Source organism: Terrapene carolina, unplaced genomic scaffold, assembly GCF_002925995.2.
Source record: "Terrapene carolina triunguis isolate 2854851 unplaced genomic scaffold, T_m_triunguis-2.0 Scaffold179, whole genome shotgun sequence".
NCBI lineage: Eukaryota > Metazoa > Chordata > Testudines > Emydidae > Terrapene > Terrapene triunguis.
In genome coordinates this window covers 10606348-10628325 of record NW_020664530.1, presented here as the reverse complement: position 1 = coordinate 10628325, position 21978 = coordinate 10606348, and the positions used below count along the sequence as shown (strand labels likewise).

The 21978-nt window shown below is 38.7% G+C and overlaps 1 protein-coding gene across 1 annotated transcript in view; it reads right to left on the bottom strand.

Annotated features, from left to right (window-relative positions):
* LOC112117073 (ATP-binding cassette sub-family A member 13) overlaps window positions 1-21978 on the bottom strand; it is a 288528-nt gene that overhangs the window by 217329 nt on the left and 49221 nt on the right. Inside the window, exons 10-17 of the mRNA XM_026654040.1 lie at window positions 20667-20866; window positions 15394-15509; window positions 12065-12159; window positions 11643-11819; window positions 11032-11237; window positions 9661-9800; window positions 7838-7952; window positions 1122-5885 (exon numbers count right to left, since the gene is read on the bottom strand). Coding sequence (XP_026509825.1) covers window positions 1122-5885; window positions 7838-7952; window positions 9661-9800; window positions 11032-11237; window positions 11643-11819; window positions 12065-12159; window positions 15394-15509; window positions 20667-20866 — 5813 coding nt within the window. The remainder of the gene's footprint in view (window positions 1-1121; window positions 5886-7837; window positions 7953-9660; window positions 9801-11031; window positions 11238-11642; window positions 11820-12064; window positions 12160-15393; window positions 15510-20666; window positions 20867-21978) is intronic.

The window sequence follows — 21978 nt, the reverse complement described above, 5'->3', positions numbered from 1 at the left end:
GTTATTTAGGCCATTGTATTTTACTTCTATTATGATGTTAGAGCAGAAATCCATTTAACATTCTGTGTTATGCAAGGGGGGGGGGAGAAGAAACACTTTCCACATTTTCAAATTAAATTTTTAATCACAACTTGAATTATTGATGCCAGAAACTATAAATTTGGATGATTATTCACTGAAGAAAAAAGCAATTCAAACTTGAGGAAAAAGTGGTGCAATAACTTTTAAGATACAAACATTTAAAGTTGGAAAAAATCCAAAAGCACGTTGTATTTTTTAGATGTTTGGCTGAGAAATCAAACACAAGAAATTCAAAGTTTAACTTTTCTACATTAATTTGGCTATATTGAACACGTGGAATTTTCTGTGCCTTTTTATGTTTTGGTAAATTCATGCTTTACTATATTACTCAGTTTTAGATGTTACAGTGTACATAATGAAATACAGAGGATGTGAAATGGATTTAAGTGATGCCTCTACTTTTATTACCTGTGTGCTCGATTTTCCAGTTTTAATAGTGTATTGATAGCTGCTTCGGGATTAATTTAATTTGTACAAAAATAATTCCTCAAAACTTCAGTGATTCAATTATTTTGCACAAAATTCCATAAAAGTTCGCAACTCAAGACTCCTGGCATGGGTATAGGAACAGTTAATTTTTTAATGAATTACTTTTATACTCAATTTGAATTTTAAACTGAAACCATTTCAAGTAGAGAATTTAGGAGGCATGTTCTATGTTTGGGCACCTCAAAGGCAATGGAGTTTAGTTTCAAGTATTTCCATATTTGGCGCAGCAACCCCATACCATTTAAAAATCAGTCCCTTTTTTCAGAGCAATACCATTTTTACAAGATACAAAACAGTGCCTTGAAATGTTTTGTACTATCATTCTTTCCAAATTGTGTATCCTAAAATCCAAAACTGTTGCAGAAATTTAGATAAATAAAATAATAGCCCTGATCCATTAAATATAGTTTTGCTTCCAGATGCGGGTTTACTCGCAGGTTCAGTTCTAAAGTAGAATTACAATAAAATGTATAACCAAATTGTTACTAATATACAGTAGCCCTGTCTCTAATGTATTTGGACACAAAGTTAATAGACATACACACACTCACCTCATTTCTGCAATTATATCCTTATGTAAGTTTTTTAATAAGACAAACATTTTGTTGCTATAATGTTCTCCAGAAGATGAAAAGATTATCTGTAAAAACTCTTTTATCATCTCCATTGTCCTGCTTTGGAATGAGGCAATCTCTTTTCCATAATTTTCATATTGTGCATCATCAAAAAACAAATCAATGAAGTCCATTAGCTGAAGGTCTGTAGCATTTAAGTCCAGTACCTCTTCTTTAGTAGTGAGGTCAGAGAGCATGTTAAGCAGACTGTTCTGTAAAATCACGTGAGCAACATGAACATTATTCAGCTTTTCCCCACTAAGAAGATCAGCAACAAATGATATATCAATGTGATCTTCTTTAGAGCCATTTGTGAAGAGCTCCAAAAATTCAATGATACCTTTGATAATCAGTACTATGTCATCAGACGACTTTTCATTGGCCATAAGGACAACTAGTGCATTTATTATTCTAGAGAAATTTTTATTAGTGTACTCGTGTAGCCAGTCTCTTGCAACTTCTTGAAAGTCCTCAAAGCTTCTTAGTAGAGTTTCTAGAGATGATGAATTAAACTGCTTTAATAAACTAGCAAGTGCCAATGAAGAATTTTTTCTGGCTGCTGCACTTAGTAATTGAACTTCTTTGTCTATCACAGAAAGTAAGTTTGGAACACTAAAATTGACTAATAAATCTTGTATGCCTCTCTCTGTATCAAGCCAAAGGGCCTCAAAGTTACCAATCAAACTACTGTTTCTACTCAAAGCTGATAATGCCATAAGCACCATGTAAGTTTGGTTTCCAACAGGAGACAGTGTCAGCAAAGGCTGGACTGCAGAAAGAAAAGATAAGACATCTTCATTATCCAGCACTCCGGAAATTTCATTGGCCATACTTTTTAAATGAGTAAGAAGAGTCTTTGGAACAGACATTCCTGTGCTTCTATCCAATTTTAGGGCATGATACAGATCTGCTAACTGTTCAAAAATAGCTTTGGCCATTGCCATCTCTGTTGATGTCATGTTGTTTAGTGTTTCTATGAGCTGTAAAGCAGCTTGTCTCTTCGGTGTGGAAGAGCAATAGACTGAGATGGTACTACTATTTCCAAAAGCCATAACATATACTGATAGCTTATTCCAAAATCCCAGAAGCTGTTTCAGAGCCAAACTATTTATGTTGTGGATCTCAGAAAGCTTCAGAAGAATGGAGTTCCACTCTTTGAACTGATGAAAGAAGCAAGTCACTTTGTAAGTGATCTCCCTCAGATAATCTTCATTAGAACATAGGTCATGTCCCCCTGGAGTTGTCAGCTTGAACTGCTCAAGTACGTCAGCAATCGTGTTGTAAATAGATGAAAAATTTGTGTGTGCATTTAAGTTACAAGTCCTTAAAGCTGGGTCATTCTGAGGTGTTGCCGTTGTGAGGTTCCAGCAGATAATTGCAGTCAGACAACCCAAAGCCCTTGCAGATTCCTCAGGCATATCAGTTACTACTTCCAGTAACTCTAGAAGGCTATCTACTTTATTGGATAAATCTTCCTTGGTACATATTGACATGTTTGCTTCCTGAGTTGATGTGAAAGTGTACACTTCAATTAGGGCATCAGTGATGTTTTTGTGAGCCAATCGCTGTATAAGACTAACACCATCAGGAAGAATGTAAAGCACCTGTAATATATCATCAAGCTCAGTCTCTTTAAATAATTGAGTGATTTGCCATAAGTTGGTCAAGTTCCAAGAATATGAATTGTTCTCAAAGGAATCTACCCAGCCTGTCAACTTGTCCAGAACAGAATTCTCAATGTACACAGTTTTGATATTTTTAAAGAAATGATGCAGGCTTTTACTGACTTGTTTGAGTTGATCTATTAAGAATTCTAGATCTGCATTCTCAGTGTTTTTCACCAAAGTTGCCATATGCTTTGGAAATCCTTTATCACCTGATCGTATCGGAAAATTGGAAAGGTTATGAGACTTTAAGATGTTTAGTGCCTTCCTTACTAGTTCCACATTGAGGTCTGCTGCTTTCATCCATGTATGCAGAGTTATGTTTTGCAAACTTTGCATATTATGAGGCAAGTTTGACATAAAGTAGCTAATCAGATGTTGAAAGGACTTCTTTAGGAAGCTCATAATTTTGTCTTGTGGAAGAGCTTCAAATGCATTTAGGAGATTTACAGTGTCCGGAAGAGATGAGCTGTTTTGTAGGGTTTCAGAAGTTATATTCTTCAGAAAAATTTGAATACCTCTCAAAAGTGCTACTGAAGGAGGCTGGAGACTCTGAGGCAAATTAGGGACTTCACTTGAATTCTTGATGGCTCCAGTGATTAATTTAATGAAATACAACTGTTCTGAGTCAGATGTATATGGTGAGAATCTCATTAAGTCTTTGACAATTGACCGAATTTGGCTCCTTGACGCATTCAATAGAGTAAAGATAAAGTCACGGGTCTGTCCATTATCTTTTTCAGAAAACGTAGGAAGAACTTTTAAAATTTTTGCTAGAATGCTGAAATAAACATCTGCACAATGTGCATCAGAACCATTTAGTAAGCATGGAGGTTCTATGAAGTTAAAAGTCATGTTAACAACATCCAGGGTATTCTTTAAGCTAGTATCAGTCTCATTAATGCTTCCCAGAGATGTCAACAAAAATAAAACACGTTTTGCATTCTCAAGGTGGGAATAAGTGATGTATTTCTCACTGAGGCTACTGATAATATGCATCCATCTATTACAACCCTCTAGTACATTCACTATATTATCCGAGGTTAGAAGAGGATTAAGATGAGACAGAACACTTATCTGTGAAACATTTTTCTCCTTCAAAATATCTTCCAAAACTAACTTGGTAACATTCTGGAAAATCATCACACAAGACAATAGATCTTGATCTCGGGATATATTTTTAAGGAATCCAGCTGTCTCTCTTAGGTCAGTGAGAACAGTTCCAAATTCTTCCGTAGAAAGTGTTAGAATATCTGAAAGTGAATGCCCAATGAAATCTACATGTGTATCTCTATATTCCACTTTAGAACTCAATGGAATGAAAACATCAAACCAAGAATCCAAAAACTCCCTGCTAACGTTAACCTTCAATAGAGATTTCTGCAATTTGACAGTCACATTTTCCATTGTTTGAAAAGCTTCCTCTAAACTCTCTTTTTTAATTGAGCTGAGCGCATCAATTACATTGCTAAGTTTACTTATGAGACCACTTAGAGTCTCAAAGTCTTTCCATTCATTTAAGCTATAAGCTTCTGTTATTATTTTCAGTAGATGTATTGCTGATGTAGTTTCAGGATTGACTGTAAATGTTGTATTGCACAGTTCAGCATGGGTTAAATTTTTGAGGCCTTCAGAAAGGTGGTTCAGGACATTCCGAAGATAACTGAAAAAATTTAAATCCAACCTTAGTATTTCAGACATTTCTTCCAAAATCTCTATCCACATCTGAAGCCAGGTAGCAGTGCAATGCATGGCAAAAGGCACATTTACCTCACTTTTGAAGTTTGATGTATTTGACAGAACTCTGACCAATGGGAGTACAAGTGAGTTATGAACATCTCCTGTTTGCCTCACAGAAGGAATGCTAGGTGTATACCAATCAGCACATTCATTATTTAACAAGCTTTCTGCAGAGACGTCAAAAAGTTGTTTCAAATACTGAAAGGCAGTTGTATGAAGCTCTGTGTCTGTAAATATAGTTTTAAGGCTCCCCAGAGTACTGTATACCACTTCTATCTCTTGTTTCCCTTTCTGTGCTAGGGACTGGGCCTGGAGCGCTACGTAGTTGTAAACTGTTGCTAACTTTTCACAGAGAGGTTTCTGGGTGAGACCCTGGAGGAGATGTATAGCTTCAGACAGAAAGTGAAAAACCTCACTCATGTTTTGGAAATCATGTTGAATTGGAGTAGATGAAATGTCTTCTGAGATCTTCTGGAAGAATGTTAGCACAGAATTATTACTTTGGATACTTAACTGATCAATGTTTTGGTAGACAAAGAAAAGCATTTGAATAAGTGAGGCTGCATTACTGTCCCCTACCTCTGGGATGCTTTGGTAGAAATCAGACACAATTTTCCCTACATCTTGTACTTTGGACACAGAAGTTGTATTTGAGACTAGAACAGAAGAGACATTTCTCATAGCATGAATGGTGCTGAGAGCGGTAGTGAAATGTTCTTGAGTCAAAACTCCAACCTCATAGAGATTCCTTATGAATTTTTCACTGAAGTTGTTTACATAATCTATGTCAAGAAAACTCAATTCAGGCCATTCTGTAAGAATTTTCTGGAAGAATTGCAAACTTTTATTAAGGACTTTTTGATTTTCCTGAAGAGAAGATATTATAATTTTAGATAAGAACATCTGCAGCATCTCTGTTGCTTCCACTGGACTTCTATGGTCACGTTGATCCAAGACCTTTTTTACTACTTGCCAAAATACTTCCAGCTGCTCACTCTGCCAGAGCCTTGCAAGAAGTTGATAATTCTCTAGTAGTTCATTATTGAGTTCAGAAAATATATGAACATCTGTAGCATCTGCCTTCATATTGGCAGAACTGTTAAGCCACATAATTGCATTATTCAAGGCTATTTCTGTTAGGGACTGTAAGACTTGGAGGCTTGAAGAGGCTGAAGAACCAGGCATCAACATTTCTTGTATGAATTCTGCAAGTTGTAGAATGAAGACCGACTCCTCCTCCTCAAGAACCTGTATGTTCTTTTCCCTCTTCAAAAGCTCTTTGACAGATGTCAAGATCCTGTAAAATTAATTGAGATTTTTTTCAAATTAGTCACCTATTGGAAAGTTACATCGCAAACCAGTTTAATGTAATGGTTGATCATACATTTACTAGAACATAGCTATATTTACATCTTAAAATTGTGTTTGTAAAGTGTATTTCATATAGACAAAGCACATTTTGCACAATAGTGAAACAATTAAAAACACCATAATTGTAATACATTAACTGACAATCACATGCTATTTTGAAAAGCATGAAAAAACCAGTGATTAGAAAGTCACGACACATAAGTCCTCTAAATACAGTTGAGGCTAGGTGGCTGTGTTAAGAGCACCTACTTCTACTGGCAAAGTTGGCAGAGTCAAACATCTGCAGTTCAAGGAATTTGTATATTCTGCTGATGAAGCCAGCAAAGCCTTGAAGCTCTACAGACTGATTAGCTTGATATCAAGGACCTTACAAGTACAAAAGGTAGAAAAAATATGTTTTATTTTCCGCACTTTTTGAAGGAAGTGAAAGTTTTCAAGGTTTTTGCCAAAAACCAAAAAGCCAAAAATCTTCTCCCTCCTCTGCCGCCCCCCCCACCCCCCAACAACTGAAAGCCAATAAATGTTTGGTTTTAGGTTTTTCAACAAAATCTTGGAAAACATCCATTTTGTCAAAGCCATTTTTCAATGAAAATACGTTTTGAATATATATATATATAAATAAAACCAGTTCTCCTTACAAGGTTGGTTTAAAAGAGCTAAGGTTTGGACTCAACGATCAAGGAATGTTGGGATCAGAGGGCCTCAAGACATGGAGCTCCAACTCAGGAAACTTATAAATTCCGTGAACAGAGCCAATAGAAAATATATGGTTTCCATACCAACAGAGTAGCTACACCACACCAGGCACCAGTTTCTAGGTACTGTCTTACTGCCACAATCCCCATTTCCCACCTTGCTTTACTGACATTTTTATCCAGCTGGACAAGTGCATTTGTTCCTGTGTGGCTGATTATGTGACCTGATCGTGCTCCCAATAAATTCAATGGCAAAACTCTCTCATTGTCTTCAATGGGAACAGAATTCAGCCCTATTGCTATACATCTAACAAAACAGACCATGTATCATCACTTTTAAGCAAACTCCTCATTCAAATTATTAGGGAGTCCTCCTTAACCACCAAGGGTACAATACAGGCCATGGGATGAGCAATGTGGTTCAGTCGTGGAAGCAGCCTTAAATTCTAGAATTTACATACTACTGAGTGCTCATCCTCTTTTGCACTTATGCTAATTCTTTCTATTCCACAGGTTAAGAAATAAGTCAACATTTAGCAGCCATACAGAGCAAGAAAACTGCATAATGTGAAACTAGGTTCACAGACTGTGGAACATAATTTAGCTAATGCTTATCTATGCCCCTTAATTACTATGACTAGGTTTACAGACACCACCAGGCAGGTCATTTAAAATTTACTTTTCACAATTAAGTGTGCCATTAATGTATTTAGAATCACAGAAATGCACTGGCTGCCCTGAATCAGCTCCCTGATGGAAATGCTATGTAACAGTGTTGATTAAATGGATTCTACTGTATTGTTCAAGTAGACATTATAGCCCTGACAATAATGCAAGCAACTTAGTGGAGGGCGAGGGAGGGGGGGGAGAGAGACTCCAATATAATAGTACATTAGAGTCTTCCAAGAGCCTATTACACTGGTTACCTGTGGTAATACGTAGGCTGCAGAGAGCTGTTCTATTAAAGCTTTTGAATAAGGGCCACAAATATATAACCTTCTGTGATCCTACATAGGATAGTATTTCTTACTGGTCACATGTAGAAATGCTAACCATCTCCTTAAGATGAGAAAAATAATCTAATTTAACATTAGAAAATATCTAAAATACAGGGAAAAAAACCCAACATGCTGTTCTGGAAAACAGTTGAGGGAAGCATTGAAATTGAATTAGTTTAATTTACCTGGACCATGAAATGAATGGGGAATTCATTAAGTTTTGCAGAAATGCTATGTAACTATCAATGATGGCCTTCAGATTGAGCTTTTGTCCAGAACAAAGAGATGCTTCAGTATCATCTGCAGAGAAAATACATTTTATAATTTAAAATGAGATGTATCATGCATTGTCTTGGCAATATACGACTAGATGCAGGCTGTCATGGAGCAGAGAGAAGCAAAGTGAACTCTGTTCAATGGGGGCCCTATCCAAATCCCACTGAAGTCATTGAAAAGATTCTCACTGAGTTCAGCAGTTAGATCAGAAGAGAAGAGGATTACAGCTACATTCTGTGATACTCCTACAGAAATCCAGAAATTACATTCTTTAAAGAAGAAAAAATATGACACTTTTAATAAGGGCAATTTGATACCAAGCAGTATTGAATGGTTTAAAGGACTGCGATAGAGAGTCAATAAATATCAGACCTGCATAAAACATACCAGTGATAGCCATCACAGAAAGAAATGAAGATATATTTTGAATTAAATACCAAGTGCAGAGCTACTGTAAAATGAAGATTGATTTTTATTATAGAAATATGTCTTGAATGTCTCCCACCAGCCAGGGGAAAGGAATTCAGCACAGCAGTAACCTTTCATTTCTTAGCACTTTAAAAAAAAATACCATCATGAAATTCACAAGCATGCCCTGGTTATCCTGTAGTGCACCACAGCTTCCACAACTCTGAATTCCATGCAATCAATTATCTTGCTTTGTGGGTTTTTCCTCAGCTAGCAGTTTAACCACTGCCAGTTCATATCATGAGGAGGATTTTTTTTAAAAATCCAATCATTTAATACTTATTTTGGGGTCAAATTCTCTCAACAGCCTGTTTAGCGGCAGGGTATTCAGTGCTTATTTCTAACCTCTGTTTTTGTTAGAGTTTTGCAGTTCAATTGAGAGACACTGATTTAAGAACTATTTTGAAAATGTGTCAATGGGCTGAGCAAACAGTGTCTTTCAAAATGTGTGCCAACATGGATGGTGAATTGAGGTGAAGGAACAATGGGGTGGGGGAACTGAAGGAAGCAGGTGCCTGATATTAGAGTGCTTGGCACTATCCTGAGCACTTTCAAAATCCAACACTGGAAATGCTGCAGATCTAACTGCTTTACTGAAAATAGTAACTAAAGCATTCACAGGATGGGTCAGACTCAGAAATAGATTTCCTGCCCAACAAAAATTTTCAAAAATTTCAAAATGCTTTTCCGCTCCACACCAAGACAAAACCAAGACCTACTGGGAAAAAAAATAATCATGACAAACAAGGGAAGCACTCCCACCCCAGAACTGCCAAGAGCCAACTGATCAAGTTGGATGTGGGAAGGAGACCCAAGTTCAAGTCCTACCTGCTTCAGAACAGGAACTTGGAACCTGGGTCTCACCCATCCCAGGTGAGTGCCCTGGGCTACTGGCTATTCTGAGATCTCAGTCTCCCTCTGACCAGAAATTCCATTCAGGTATTGAGAAACCTTCCTGAAGGTATCGCCGAATCAGTATATTACAACAAAAAACTGTTTTGTTGAAAGATTCCCACACAGCTTTAAATCACCCCTGAACTACACTGAGGTAACAGAGTGCAGAATCAGACCCTGTATGTTCTGGGTTTTTCCCTCAGCTAGCAGTTTAACCACTGCTTTAATCATAAGAGTGACAGCTTTCTTGAAAATAGAAATGTACCCCTAATGAAACTGCCCGTTTCTTTTTGGAGTACTGTACTGTGAGAAGCATACAGAACCATTAGAAGCAAAGAATTTGTTGTGGCAATAACTAGTTTTTACTTACTTGAGTGACCTCTGGTGAAACCTTCTTCCTTGTTCACATATTGAGCTATCTCACATGTTCTCCTAACAAATGTTATTAAGTCCTTCCAATACGGGTCTTCCTCAAAAGCAAACCATATTTCTTCAAGTGTATGAATAACCCTGAAATGATCAAGGACCCAGAAGGCAGATATACCATGATCAGAATGTTGATTTTCTGAAGTAAAATCACTGGGATCAGCACACATGGTTCTGCTGTATGGTTAGAGCTAAATCCTGCTGTTTTACTTGTACTAGCTGTCCTACTGACTTCAGAGCAACTATGACAGGAGTCAGGCAAGCAGAGCTCATGGCCAGCTCCTGCTCCTACTGGCATCAAGGGCAAAACTCCCATTGATGTCCGTGTGAGCAGAACTGGGAGGCTGGTCCTTAGTGCCACACAAGTTGTTGATCGGATGGAAAAAGCACAATGAATTCAAGAAATACTAACAACTAGTTTATCTCAAAATGTGGCAGTCTAAAACTGTTCCAATCTGGGAAGGAAGTGCATCTTCCCGATTATAAATACCTACTTTGTATTAATCATCCACCACTTTGTCATTAAAAAAAGAGAAACTATAGCCAACATCCCTGTGTGTCCTGCATAAAAACAGCACTTTGTAGAGCCAATTGAGGTGGCATATGGGTCCTCTCTCTCTCTTCGTTACGCTCTATTGCCAGGGTCATGCTGTAATTATCTGTGAGGCTGGTGCTCAAATGAGAGAAGCAAACAAAACACCCCAGTCAATTTCTAATTCATTTAGAAACATGTAGGGGGAGAAAAATCAATTTTCTGACAAATGGAAAAGGACAAAAATGAGACAGTAATAAATTATCTAATATCTAAAGGCTAGTACAAACAATGGGCTTGTTCCTGCTGCCATTTAAATCAATGGGCTTTCTGGCAGTGACGTCAATGGAATTAGGTTTGGGCCTAATGGAGACTTAAAAAATAAACCAAGCTTCTCTATAGAACAGTTTGATGCTGCAAATACTTATGCACAGGAGTATCTTCATGCACAAGTGTAATCCCATCAATGGATGGGATGTTACATTCTTAAGTATTTGTAGGATGATGCTCTAAGAAAATACCTCTCAGTATCCATGTAGTATACATGTAACTGTATTTTAACAATGTTAGGCCTAGATTTAACTTTTGAGAGGAAATATAAAATCACTTCATATTTAAGCAAGTTTTCTTGATACAGGGCTGGATTCTGATCTCATTTACACTGATTCTACATTGGTGTAACTCCACTGAGGTCAACGGAGTTTCTCCCCAATTTAGATTAATGGGAGAGAGAACACAATCAGGCCCTTTGTATATATAAAAAAAAAAAGTATGAGTGATTACAATGAGTGGAGTAGCTGCTCCTGACAAGAGCGGAAGTAGACATCCTCCCCAGATAGAGTCTTTGTGCTCAGCAACTGATTAATTTTACAGTAAGCAGCACTATTTTCAGTGAGCTGCTGTTCTATTTCTTGCCATCCCAAATATTCTTCCATTACTGAATCTGGCAGGCTCTGTTCTCCACGAAGTACTTTCTGCAAAAGTAGGACCTTTGAAAATAAAGAAAGCAATAGTTGTAACCAGTAAGCTATTAAAGGGGAAGATGTTTTTTTGAGACTTGGGCCCTGTCTCGTACACTAATGTATCTTCATTGACTTCAGTAGAACTATTCCCAGTTTATATAGGTGTAGGTGAGATTGAGAGATGAGAATCAGGTCCTCAGTCTGTTCTCCTTCTGGATGTCCTGGCAAGGTGGCTCATCCAAATTGTCCCAGGCACACAAGATACACACAGGGGTTGTATGTGTATTACCACAATAATATTATAAATAGTTTAATTTATTGAAAGTACTTTCCTACTCCAAGCCATTCTGACAGTACAAAACGAAGTAAACCGAGGATGCACTTCAGGTCTTAAATTAAAAAAAGAAGAAAAAGATATTCATAAATACTTACAGACTCCTTTACTGACTGGATTTGGTTGCTTAATTTGAAAGTCTCATTTGGATAGTTGTGGTGGCACAGGAACCCCGCTAAAATGTCTCTGACTTTTAAGTCCTGTGGAAGCTGAACAGCCTTCTCAAACATGGTGAGCAGATCCTGGCATGTACAGGACATGTTACTCATCAAGATCTAAAATGCAATTAACACAAGTCCTGTGAAAATGAAATAAGTGTAACGAGGTTGATTTAATTCAACCCTAGCCATACCACTCCATGACTATAACATCTAAAATAAAAATAAACTAAGGCCAACAAACAGAATGGTGAACCACTTATTTTAGCAAGCACGATCTATACCAGGAACAAAAAGGAACCATTTTTAACCTGTGGATTGTATGCACATTGTTTAGAGACTATGAATAAGTAATGACTTACCTGTTTTAACTCCAAAACGAGTGTTTCAATGTCTAGATGCATGAGCCCATCTCTTTTAATAAAGGGTTTAATTTTTTCCAGATTATGTACAATTTCTGTAAGACATGTATACATTTTTTTCAGGAAAAGGAAATATTTATCCCTGTGTCTCAGAATGTGCAGTTCTTTGATGTGCTATAAAAGAGACAAACCTACCTTCTGGAATATGAATGAAACATGGCATAATGAAATTGTAATACCCCTATTAATGTAATAATGTAAGTATAATACCCCTATGTAGGGCCCAGTTATGTGTATTGATAGGGAAAGCACAAGAAGCCTTTGCAGAAGGTGTATACAACTGCACTCTTTGCACTCACAGAAAGAAAGGACTCTTGGTTAGCATCCACACCAAGCATTTTGGGAGGGAATGAGTCCAAGGCTCTGCTTCCTGTGTGTCTTAAATCCAGCCAGCACTGCTGCCTATGGGTATGTCTACACTACAGGATTAATCCGAATTTAGTTAATTCGAATTTGGGAAACAGGTTGTATAAATTCGATTGTGCGCGGCCACACTAAGCACCTTAATTCGGTTTTAAACCACATTAATTCGGTGGTGTGCGGCCACACTACCCCATTAACTTAAACACAGTAATTCGGTGGTGTGCGTCCACACTAACCCTAATTCGAATTAACAAAATCGATTTAGGCTCTACTCCGTTCGTCGAGGTGGAGTACAGAAATCGATTTAAAGGGCCCTTTAATTCGAATTAACTGGCTCTGTAGTGTGGACGGGTGAAGGGTTAATTCGGATTAAGGCAGCTAAATCCGAATTAAAGTCCTAGTGTAGACCAGGCCTAAGTGTGGCTGGAACACATACCCAGCACCTCTATGGCATGGTAGACATGCTCTCCTGGAGCTCTCGGAGACATTGTGCAATGCCTGCTAGGGTGGCGAAGCTCCCAAGCCTCTATGCTAGCTGCAACACAGGATCTGTACTACCCAAGGGTCCTCCAACATTCAGTGATCCTCCTGGGGCCAGCTGCTCTGGCTTCCAGACTTCTTTATACTACCCCAATACAGCCAAAAACTGGGACCGGAATGTCCATATTACACAGTGCAGTAGGCCACAAAAAGCAGTTGCATTCAGATTCCATTCCCTGCAGTTCTCTTCTCTGACACAAGTTACATTGGTACAGCTCCACTGACTTAAATAGAGTTCCCGGTGATTTATACTGGTGCAAGAGGAGGATTGGACTGTCTGACAACTTCTTTGATTATGAATATTGCGTACAGGGGAAGATGCATTACTGATGGGCATTTAGCCACCAAGCTTTCATGAAATATTAGTTCCCTAAGCACCTCTTAGAGCTGTGCCCTTACATGTGTTCTTCTCAAAGAAGCGACAGCCTTTCCTACACCTTAGAGAAGTTAATTCTCCAAATCCTCAGATGGTATAAACAACATAGCTCTATCAATATCAGTGCAGCTACACCAATTTACATCGGGATCTGGCCTAAAATATTTCAAATTAACGCACCTGAAAAAAAAAGACTACAGGCATGACCCTGAATTTCTTGGAGGCTTGGGGTTCACAAGTCAGTCAGGACTATTACTACAACTATCAGTTGTTTTTATTATCATAGCGCCTACGAACCTGAGTCAACTATGACATAGACATAGAATATCAGGGTTGGAAGGGAACTCAGGAGGTCATCTAGTCCAACCCCCTGCTCAAAGCAGGACCAATCTCCAGACAGATTTTTGCCCCAGATCCCTAAATGGTCCCCTCAAGGATTGAACTCATAACCCAGGACAAGGACCCTATTGTGCTGGGTGTACAATACAGAACAAAAAAAGGCTGTTCCTGTCCTAAAGAATTTATATTCACAGCTTGCAAAAGCCAATTAGCAGTTGTTTTAAATTAGTTTATGGGCCTAATCCTGATATTACTTACAATACATCAGTTTTACACTGGTTTCCCTCCACTGACTTCAGTGGAGTTATCCTGATTGATAGTGGTGTAACTGTATTTAGAAATATAAAGTGCCTGATTCTGAATTAAATTTTGTGTCTTAAAATTGTGCTTCTACCTTGAAAAGTGATTATGTAAAGAAAGCATTTTTTTCCTCGCCAGGTCTGCTCCCTGTTGTGTGCTCAGAGTCACGTTGCCTGTCTTTAGTGGCTAAAATACATTTTCACTGCTTTTTTCCCCCCACAGACCCAACAGAGCTAAGCTGACTTGGATTATACTTTTTTCTTGTGCATGAGCAAGAGAGCAGTGTACTGAATTTCAATTACAGGCCCATCAGCTACAAACCCAGTAATGGTAACAGTAATAGAGATATCACTGATGCTATAATTTGAAGAAATAGCCACTATTATCACTGAGGGCATAATGTGACCTGTAAAACCTTTATATCTGATAATAGTGCACAAGAAGGAAACTCTTGACTCTGGGAGCCTTGCTTGATTTTGCAAACACTTTTATATGTAAACTGAGCATATGTGATTTGGAAGTCATCGAGACAATATAATTATACATATTTTACAGTCATTTTTCAGAGTAGAACTGCACTTCAAAGACACTGAAAGTTGATTAATTAATGTAGCACTTAAAACTGACTAATGTAGAGTCATCTGAAAATACAAAAAAATCTGACATAGCTATTTACAATCATAAAGAAATACTCTAAATTTGAAATGTTCGCACGTGGGCAGTATGGGCAGTAAGAAACAGTTATCAGATATAGCCCACTGACAGGGAAAAGACTTATAAAACAATAGGGATGGGCCTGAGCCACAAAGATCAGAGCCGAATCCAGATCTAAACTCCCCATATGTGTTCATATCCAAGGTTTTGGTACAGCTACACAGGCAGAGACCCAGCCACAGACCTTGGACCAGGCTCCAGATCAAAACACAAAATTACGATCAAGTACAGGGTTGTTCAGATCTGGAGATCTTGTTCAGATCCACTTTTGTAGGAGACAAAACATATTTTATAAAATTACAATTATTCACATGTTCATGAATTCAATCCTTGAAAAACAGAACATATAGTACTACATAGGCATGTGTTCATCAGGATGAAAGCAGACTACTGATAGAGCTATACCGTTAGTTGTTTGCTAAACTTGTAGAATGAAAATGTGTGTGTATACATATACATACATACTGTGCTTTATCATTAAGAGGAATGAAGTTTGAAAAGCTCTAGAGACACTGGAAATATATTAGCGTGGAATGTATTACACAGTCTGAATGCTTTGCTAGATGTGGAATGCTATTGATAAATGCCAGGGCCGCCATTTGAGAGCTGATGAAAAGTAACTACAGTGCAGATTTACCTTTAGTGAAATATAAATTTTGGATTATTACATTCCTTATAGCTCCATCTACAAAAAGCAGTCTCTTCATAACAGGCCATTGAGGCAACTTCTGCAGTTTCTCCAGATACAGGGTTCTGTAGGCAAAAAGAATGATAAAAATAGAATGGAAAGTTCAACATGACACCAAGAAGGATGCAGTACTGCAGAAGGACTTTATTTTTGTAGTGTATTCATCTTCATATCATGTATTGTGTTTGCAGATATGATACATCTTGATTTTAGTAAGGCTTTGGACACAGTTCCATAAAAATCTAGGGAAATGTGGTCTAAATGAAACTATAAGGTGGGTGCACAGCTATTTGAAAGACAGTACTCAAAGAGTAACTGTCAGTGGTTCACTGTCAAACTTGGAGGACTTACCTTGGGAAGCCCAGCAGGGCTCTGGCCTGGGTCAGGCACTATTCAGTATTTTCATTAATGACTTGGATAATAGGATGGAGAGTAAGCTAATAAAATTTTCAGGTGACCCTAAGCTGGGAGGGGTTGCAAGTACTGTGGAAGATAGGATTAGAATTCAAAAAAGCTTGACACATTGGAGACTTGGTCTGAGATCAATCAGATGAAATTCAATAAAGACAAGGGTAAAGTACTACACTTAGAAAGGAAATCAAATTCACAACAACAAAATGGAGTACTGATGAACAACAAAATGGATCAGAAGTACTGATGAAAAAGATCTGGGGATTATAGTGGATCACAAATTGTATATGAGCCAACAATCTGATGCAGTTGCAAAAAACACAAATATAATTCTGGGATCTATTAACAGACGTGTCATATGGGTTTAAATTACTTTTCACATTTATTAAAGAGTAGAGGTGTTACCATTACAGCAGGTTTAATCCCAAAGCCATCCTTCCTCCCTTTCAGAACATTCAGGGGATGACATTTTCCACAAGATATATTTTACTACATGGGTGTTCATGGTATTTTAAATGAAACACTTCTGCACATGGGGATCTTCAAGAGGCAGTAGTGGCAGCTCCCCAAAGGGGATTATGGGACAGAACGTATGGTTGGTACCTTCCAAGTTCTATCCCCAGTTCTATCAAATGGCTTTATATGCCACTCAAACAATTTAGTGATGAAGTAGGTAAATATCAGTATCTCCAATTTATAAGAAGGGAAAGTGTGGTGCAGATTTAAGTTAGCCATGTTCACACACCAACAATGTCAGATGCAGAACTACAATATCTCTTTCTTCATTCCTCATCTTGTGCTTTATCTAAATACCATAGTGCCCCTCAGGCCAATTTAGCCTTCTGAGCCTCAGTTTCCCCAATCCATAAAATCTGGGTACCACTACTTATTTACCTACCTTTCTATGGCTGCAGACACATTAACTCCTGTATAGTATCTTTTTAAATTTTGCCTGCGGAAAGCAGTATTGCTCCCATTTTACAGATGGGGAAACCAGGTTCCTAAAGCATCTGTTTGTCACTGGTAACTTAGCAGGGTTGTATTTTAGCTTGTGCCATGAATTAGAACTCTTCAAATGAATGAGCAATCAATTCTTTACAGAGCTGCAAGCTTCTGTTCACATGCGGTCTGATGTTTTGAGAATTGTAGGCATCCCTAAAGCACCAAGGTGGATTTCAACTAGCCCAGTGACTGATTGCTAATAGGATAATTTTATTGGACTGGAAAAATAGGAAATAATATATGTATATTGAAATATTAAGTATTTGCAGTGTTGCATGCACTACTCAAGAATCTCAGAATAAGTATTATTCCTTTTATTCTTAAACGTGCATAATTATAACAAGAGATTTAGAGCCTGATCCTCATACACTTATGTGCATGAATAATCTCTCACGTGAGTCTATGGAACTACTTGTTTGAATAAGATTACTTGTTTGTGTTTGCTGGTATTTGTACTTGCATATGTTATTGGGTATAGTTTTAAAGATCCAGGCCTCAATTCAGCAAAGCACTTAAGCACATGCTTTAGTATCATTAATTTTAAGGAGTCTTCAGGAAGTGCCTAAGTGTTTTGCTAAATCTGTTTTTAGGTGCACTCTTTGGATTTCATGCATTTTCTTTTTTCAGCAGGGGGGTTCAATTTCGGATTCTTAATAGTTTGAGAGTATATAATGGCTCTGAGATAAAAATTAACAACTAAAAAAACAACCCTCACCACACCTCTAAAGACACCCAAATAAAACAAAATCAGTGCTTGAAGATTCATTGAAATGCTAACATGAATATTCAAGCTAATTGCAGCTTTAGATGGTGAATGTCAGAATGAATTCCTTTGCCTCATGATCCCATTCAGGCTACAGAATGATACATTCTGTGGTGTTTTAGCAAATCCATAAGTCTCAGCAACTTTAAGGGAGGAAAAGAAAAAGTTTTGCACTTTTGGAATTTACCTTTCAGTTCAAGAGAGAAAGAAAAAAAAATGAGTCTCTCCCAGGGTTCTTAAATGGCCTTGTCACAAGGTAGCTGGTCTCTGTGTAGACTGAGCCAAGCTGCCCTGGACTGGAGTAGGTGAGCCTAATCCAGTTAGCTAAAGAGGCTGGGCTACACCTGGGCCTATAAAAGGCTGCTACTCTGCAGCTGGGGACAGGCAGAGCCCTGGGGAGCAAAGCTATGCTGGAGTGGAGCTAACTCATGGGTCCCTGGAACAAGGAGCAACCCAACGGCTGCAGCTCCAAGAGGGGAGCAAAGCTGAAGTGCCAGAGCCCCCTAGCAGGGGTTGCCGTGAAGCCTGGGGGCCAGGTATTGAGTTGAGAGTGTGTTCTGTTTGGAGGTCCCCATTACCTTAGTATTGAGCACCTCACAACCTCTCTATTAAGTAGGGAAGTACTATTAGCCCCATTTTACAGATAGAAAACTAAGGCACTAAGGGACCAAGGGAATTGTCCCAGGTCACAAAATAAATCTGGGGTGGAATGAGGACTTGAATCCACATCTCTCAAGTGTCAGGCCAGCAAACTAAGTACTGGACCATTCTCTCTCTCTCTCTCAGATTACCCTCCTTCTCTTAATTTAGAGCAGGGGAAGTCCAATTATTTTTTGTCAAGGTCCAAATTTCTTGGTCAAGGTATAGTCAAGATCTGGACTCCAGAGAAACATTTTTCACTCCACAATAATAATAAGTAAATAAAAAGATTTCACAGTCCATTCAAAAGTGTCTGGCGGCCTGTTTATTGACTTCCCCTGATTTTGAGTAATGAAGCCATTTCATGAGAGAATAAAATTAAACAATTTGGTTTAATCTGTACACAGACACACACATAAAATTCCTTTCCTAACGAAATACTTCAAATAGTGGTACTGATGTTAGGCACACAGCAATTCCTCACTCATAGGGCCCTTCATTTTCAGTTTTTAGTTTATTTAATTTTTCCCGGGAATTTAGCGGTGTTTATTACTACAACAACAAAAAACAGGTGAAAATCTATGCAAAAAAACCCTTAATTTTTCTGGGTAAATATTGGCATTTATTTTGGTGGACAGAAGGATGGGGGGGAAGTATTTAGTAGATTCATGCTTTGATGAACACAATTCAATGTGGTTTGCTGCAGAACTAAAACACAATGCCACCTCTGAGTTTAAGAAAACACTATCTCTCTAACCCCAAATAAAACTTTTCATTTGAATAAACAGTTTACTATTGCAGACTTACAAGTATTAGCCTATACATATTTACATTTAATAATTAGAACACACCATTTGCAGAATATGGAAGAGTCATTTGGTGATGGCCTGGAGGATTCACCATATATTTGGCAGCAGTTGCAGTGCCTGGAGTCACCATGGGCTAAACCCTGCAGTCCTGCAACCCAGGCTAACTACCACTGCTCTCTTGTCTTGCTGCACTAACTGCTGGTGCCTGTGTATACACAGAGGACTCAGATATGTAACATGAGGCTGATCAACAGCAAATGCAGCTCCATCCAAATCAATGCTGAATGTAAGTGAAAGAGCAACGCTGGGACACAAGTGACCACAGCCACAGCCAGGAGAGAGAAGATGGGTAACACTAAAGTGGCTGGCAGCAATAGTGAGCAAAAGCAGTTTGGCAGCCAGGAGATTTGAAGTAATATGAAATGAATGGGGAGGGTTTTTACCCATGTGATGAAGGGTTTAAAACATCTTTTTATTATCAAACTAAACTTTCAAATACGTTTCAGTATCTCTCGCTCCCCCAGACCTAATAGACAATCCTTCCACAATATCCAGTCTGTCAGTGTTCTGGCCACCACTGTAGTCTCAGCCCCTGATATACCTGCCCTAGGTACATCTCCCTCTACTCTTCATTCCTTCCCTCCAATTTTCATACCCTTACCAATCTGAATACCCAGTCTGTTCTGGGCCTCTATGGACTTCCACAACAACTCTTAAGCTCTGCTGTCTTTCTTGCTAAACAGCTCTACACCTCTTCGGATTAAATCATATGCTTACAATTCTCTGACACTTTGCCTTCCTCGAACCTATTCCACCATCCCACTCCCTTTAGCTCTCTGACAGGGTCTTGCCAATTTCTTCAGGAAGAATATGGATATCACACAATGGGAAACCATACTCCTTATCCTGTCCTCCAACCCTCTCTTCTTTCCAGGATATCCCTCCTATATCTTCTTCCAGCCTATCACTGTATCCCTTTGGCCTCCCTCTCCCAACCTCTTTGCCCCATATCCCTTCCACCACCCTTTTCTATTACTGTCCAGTACTGAACACCCACAATTCTCCCTAATGTCAGTGGGAGTTGCAGGTGCTCAACAGCTCTCAGGATTTGGCCCTTAGCTTACAAAATCAGGTCCTAAATTCCCTAGGACAGGGATTTGTCAATTTTACGGTAGTTGTCTGTAACACCAGTGATGTTTTACAAATAAAATCATTAAAGTATCAGTAGCATTTTCACCCTATTGAGGTTTGACAAACATCTGTCAGGGATGGTCAAGGTATACTTAAGTCCAGCATTGGGGGCAGAGAGACTAGATGACCTCGAGGTCCCTTCCAGCCCTACATTTCTATTATTTTAGTCAACCTCTGCATAAATTCACTGAGACATTTTCTGTTCCACCCTCTTTTCCCAAATTAATATTATTTTCCACCTTGTTTACAATATTAGTTTTAATAATAAACTGCTCAAAGAGGAGTTTGTGTAAGAGCAAAAGCTTTACTAAAATTGTACACTCTGATTATCACAGCTGACATTCTTGTCCTTCAAGTAAAATCAATAGAGCCCTGTGAATATTGAAAATGGAGATGCATAAACTTACACATCCTGAGATTCACGATGTCTTTCTGCAAAGTTTGGTTCCAATTTCTCATTCACATGTTGGATCAGGATATTTATTGCTGAAATAATTTTCCAGGCCTCACTGTCCTCTGGATATTGAGACACAAGATCAGCCATGCTTCTTCCAAGTTCAAAAAGGAATTTTTGAGGCTCGTTACTGCTTAACCACTGCTGAAATATCTAGCATGTTAAAGGAGAAACAAACTTTCATTTATTACAGGATGGAAGCTCCTCTCCATTATCAGAGCCATCCCTTGGGTAGGGCGAATCGGGGAGACCACTCGGGCCCCGTGCTTTGGGGTGCCCAGTGGGACAGCGCGATTGGCCGGTGCTGTCGGTCCCGGAAGACAAATCCATCACTTCCGCCCCGGGCCACGCATCCCCCTAGGGACGGCCCAGTCCATTATGCAAAACACAAACGTTCTTCACAAACCAAACCAAAATCAGATTTTCTTCCTCTTGAGTTACAACATACAATGAAAGTTTTCTCTAATGATTCATCTTCACTCAGAAGGGACTGGCTTCATGAAGGCTAATGTTAAGTACAGTCAGCATGGATGCCAACTTGGCAATGCGAATACAACGTTTTCAGTTATTTTACTTGCTTTTACATACAGAGGGCCCAAACACCTTGGTCTGACTCAGCTGCTCTACATTCTGCTAGTTACAGTGATTCACTAGCAACTGCTCTTCCCTTCCTACTTCCCAACTTGCCCCTTAGGCTCAAGAGAGTAGACTAAGTAGCAGCTATATCAGCTTTATGCTGCTCAGGTCAGCTTTTACATCAAGGGCTGCCCCCTTAGGGGATGGAAGCAGGTCCAAAATCTGGCCCAGAGTGTACAGTACTTCAAGTGGTCACCACTAAAATGTCAACATTTGCCAACTGTTAGCATACAATAATATCTGAGATTATCACTGATATTGAAGTTAAATATGGTAAATACTGACCCTTATATAACAGTATTTTACAGAAAGGCAGTGTGGTCTAGAGGATAGAGCAATGGACTGGACTCAGGAGACTTGGGTTCTATTCTCTGCTCTGCCACTGGCCTGCTGAGTGACCTTGGCAAGTCACTTCCCCCTTATGTGCCTCAGTTTCCCCATCCGTAAAATGAGGATAGTGATACTGACCTCCTTTGCAAAGTGCTTTGAGATCTGCTGATGAAATGTGCTAAGAGTAAGTACTATTATTACAGTGTTTTTTTAAATCAGGAAAGCTGCTGAAGTGCACAAAATATTGATGAAAATTACACCCAAGCTCAGCAGTGCTGTCCTCAGATTAGAGTGTAAAC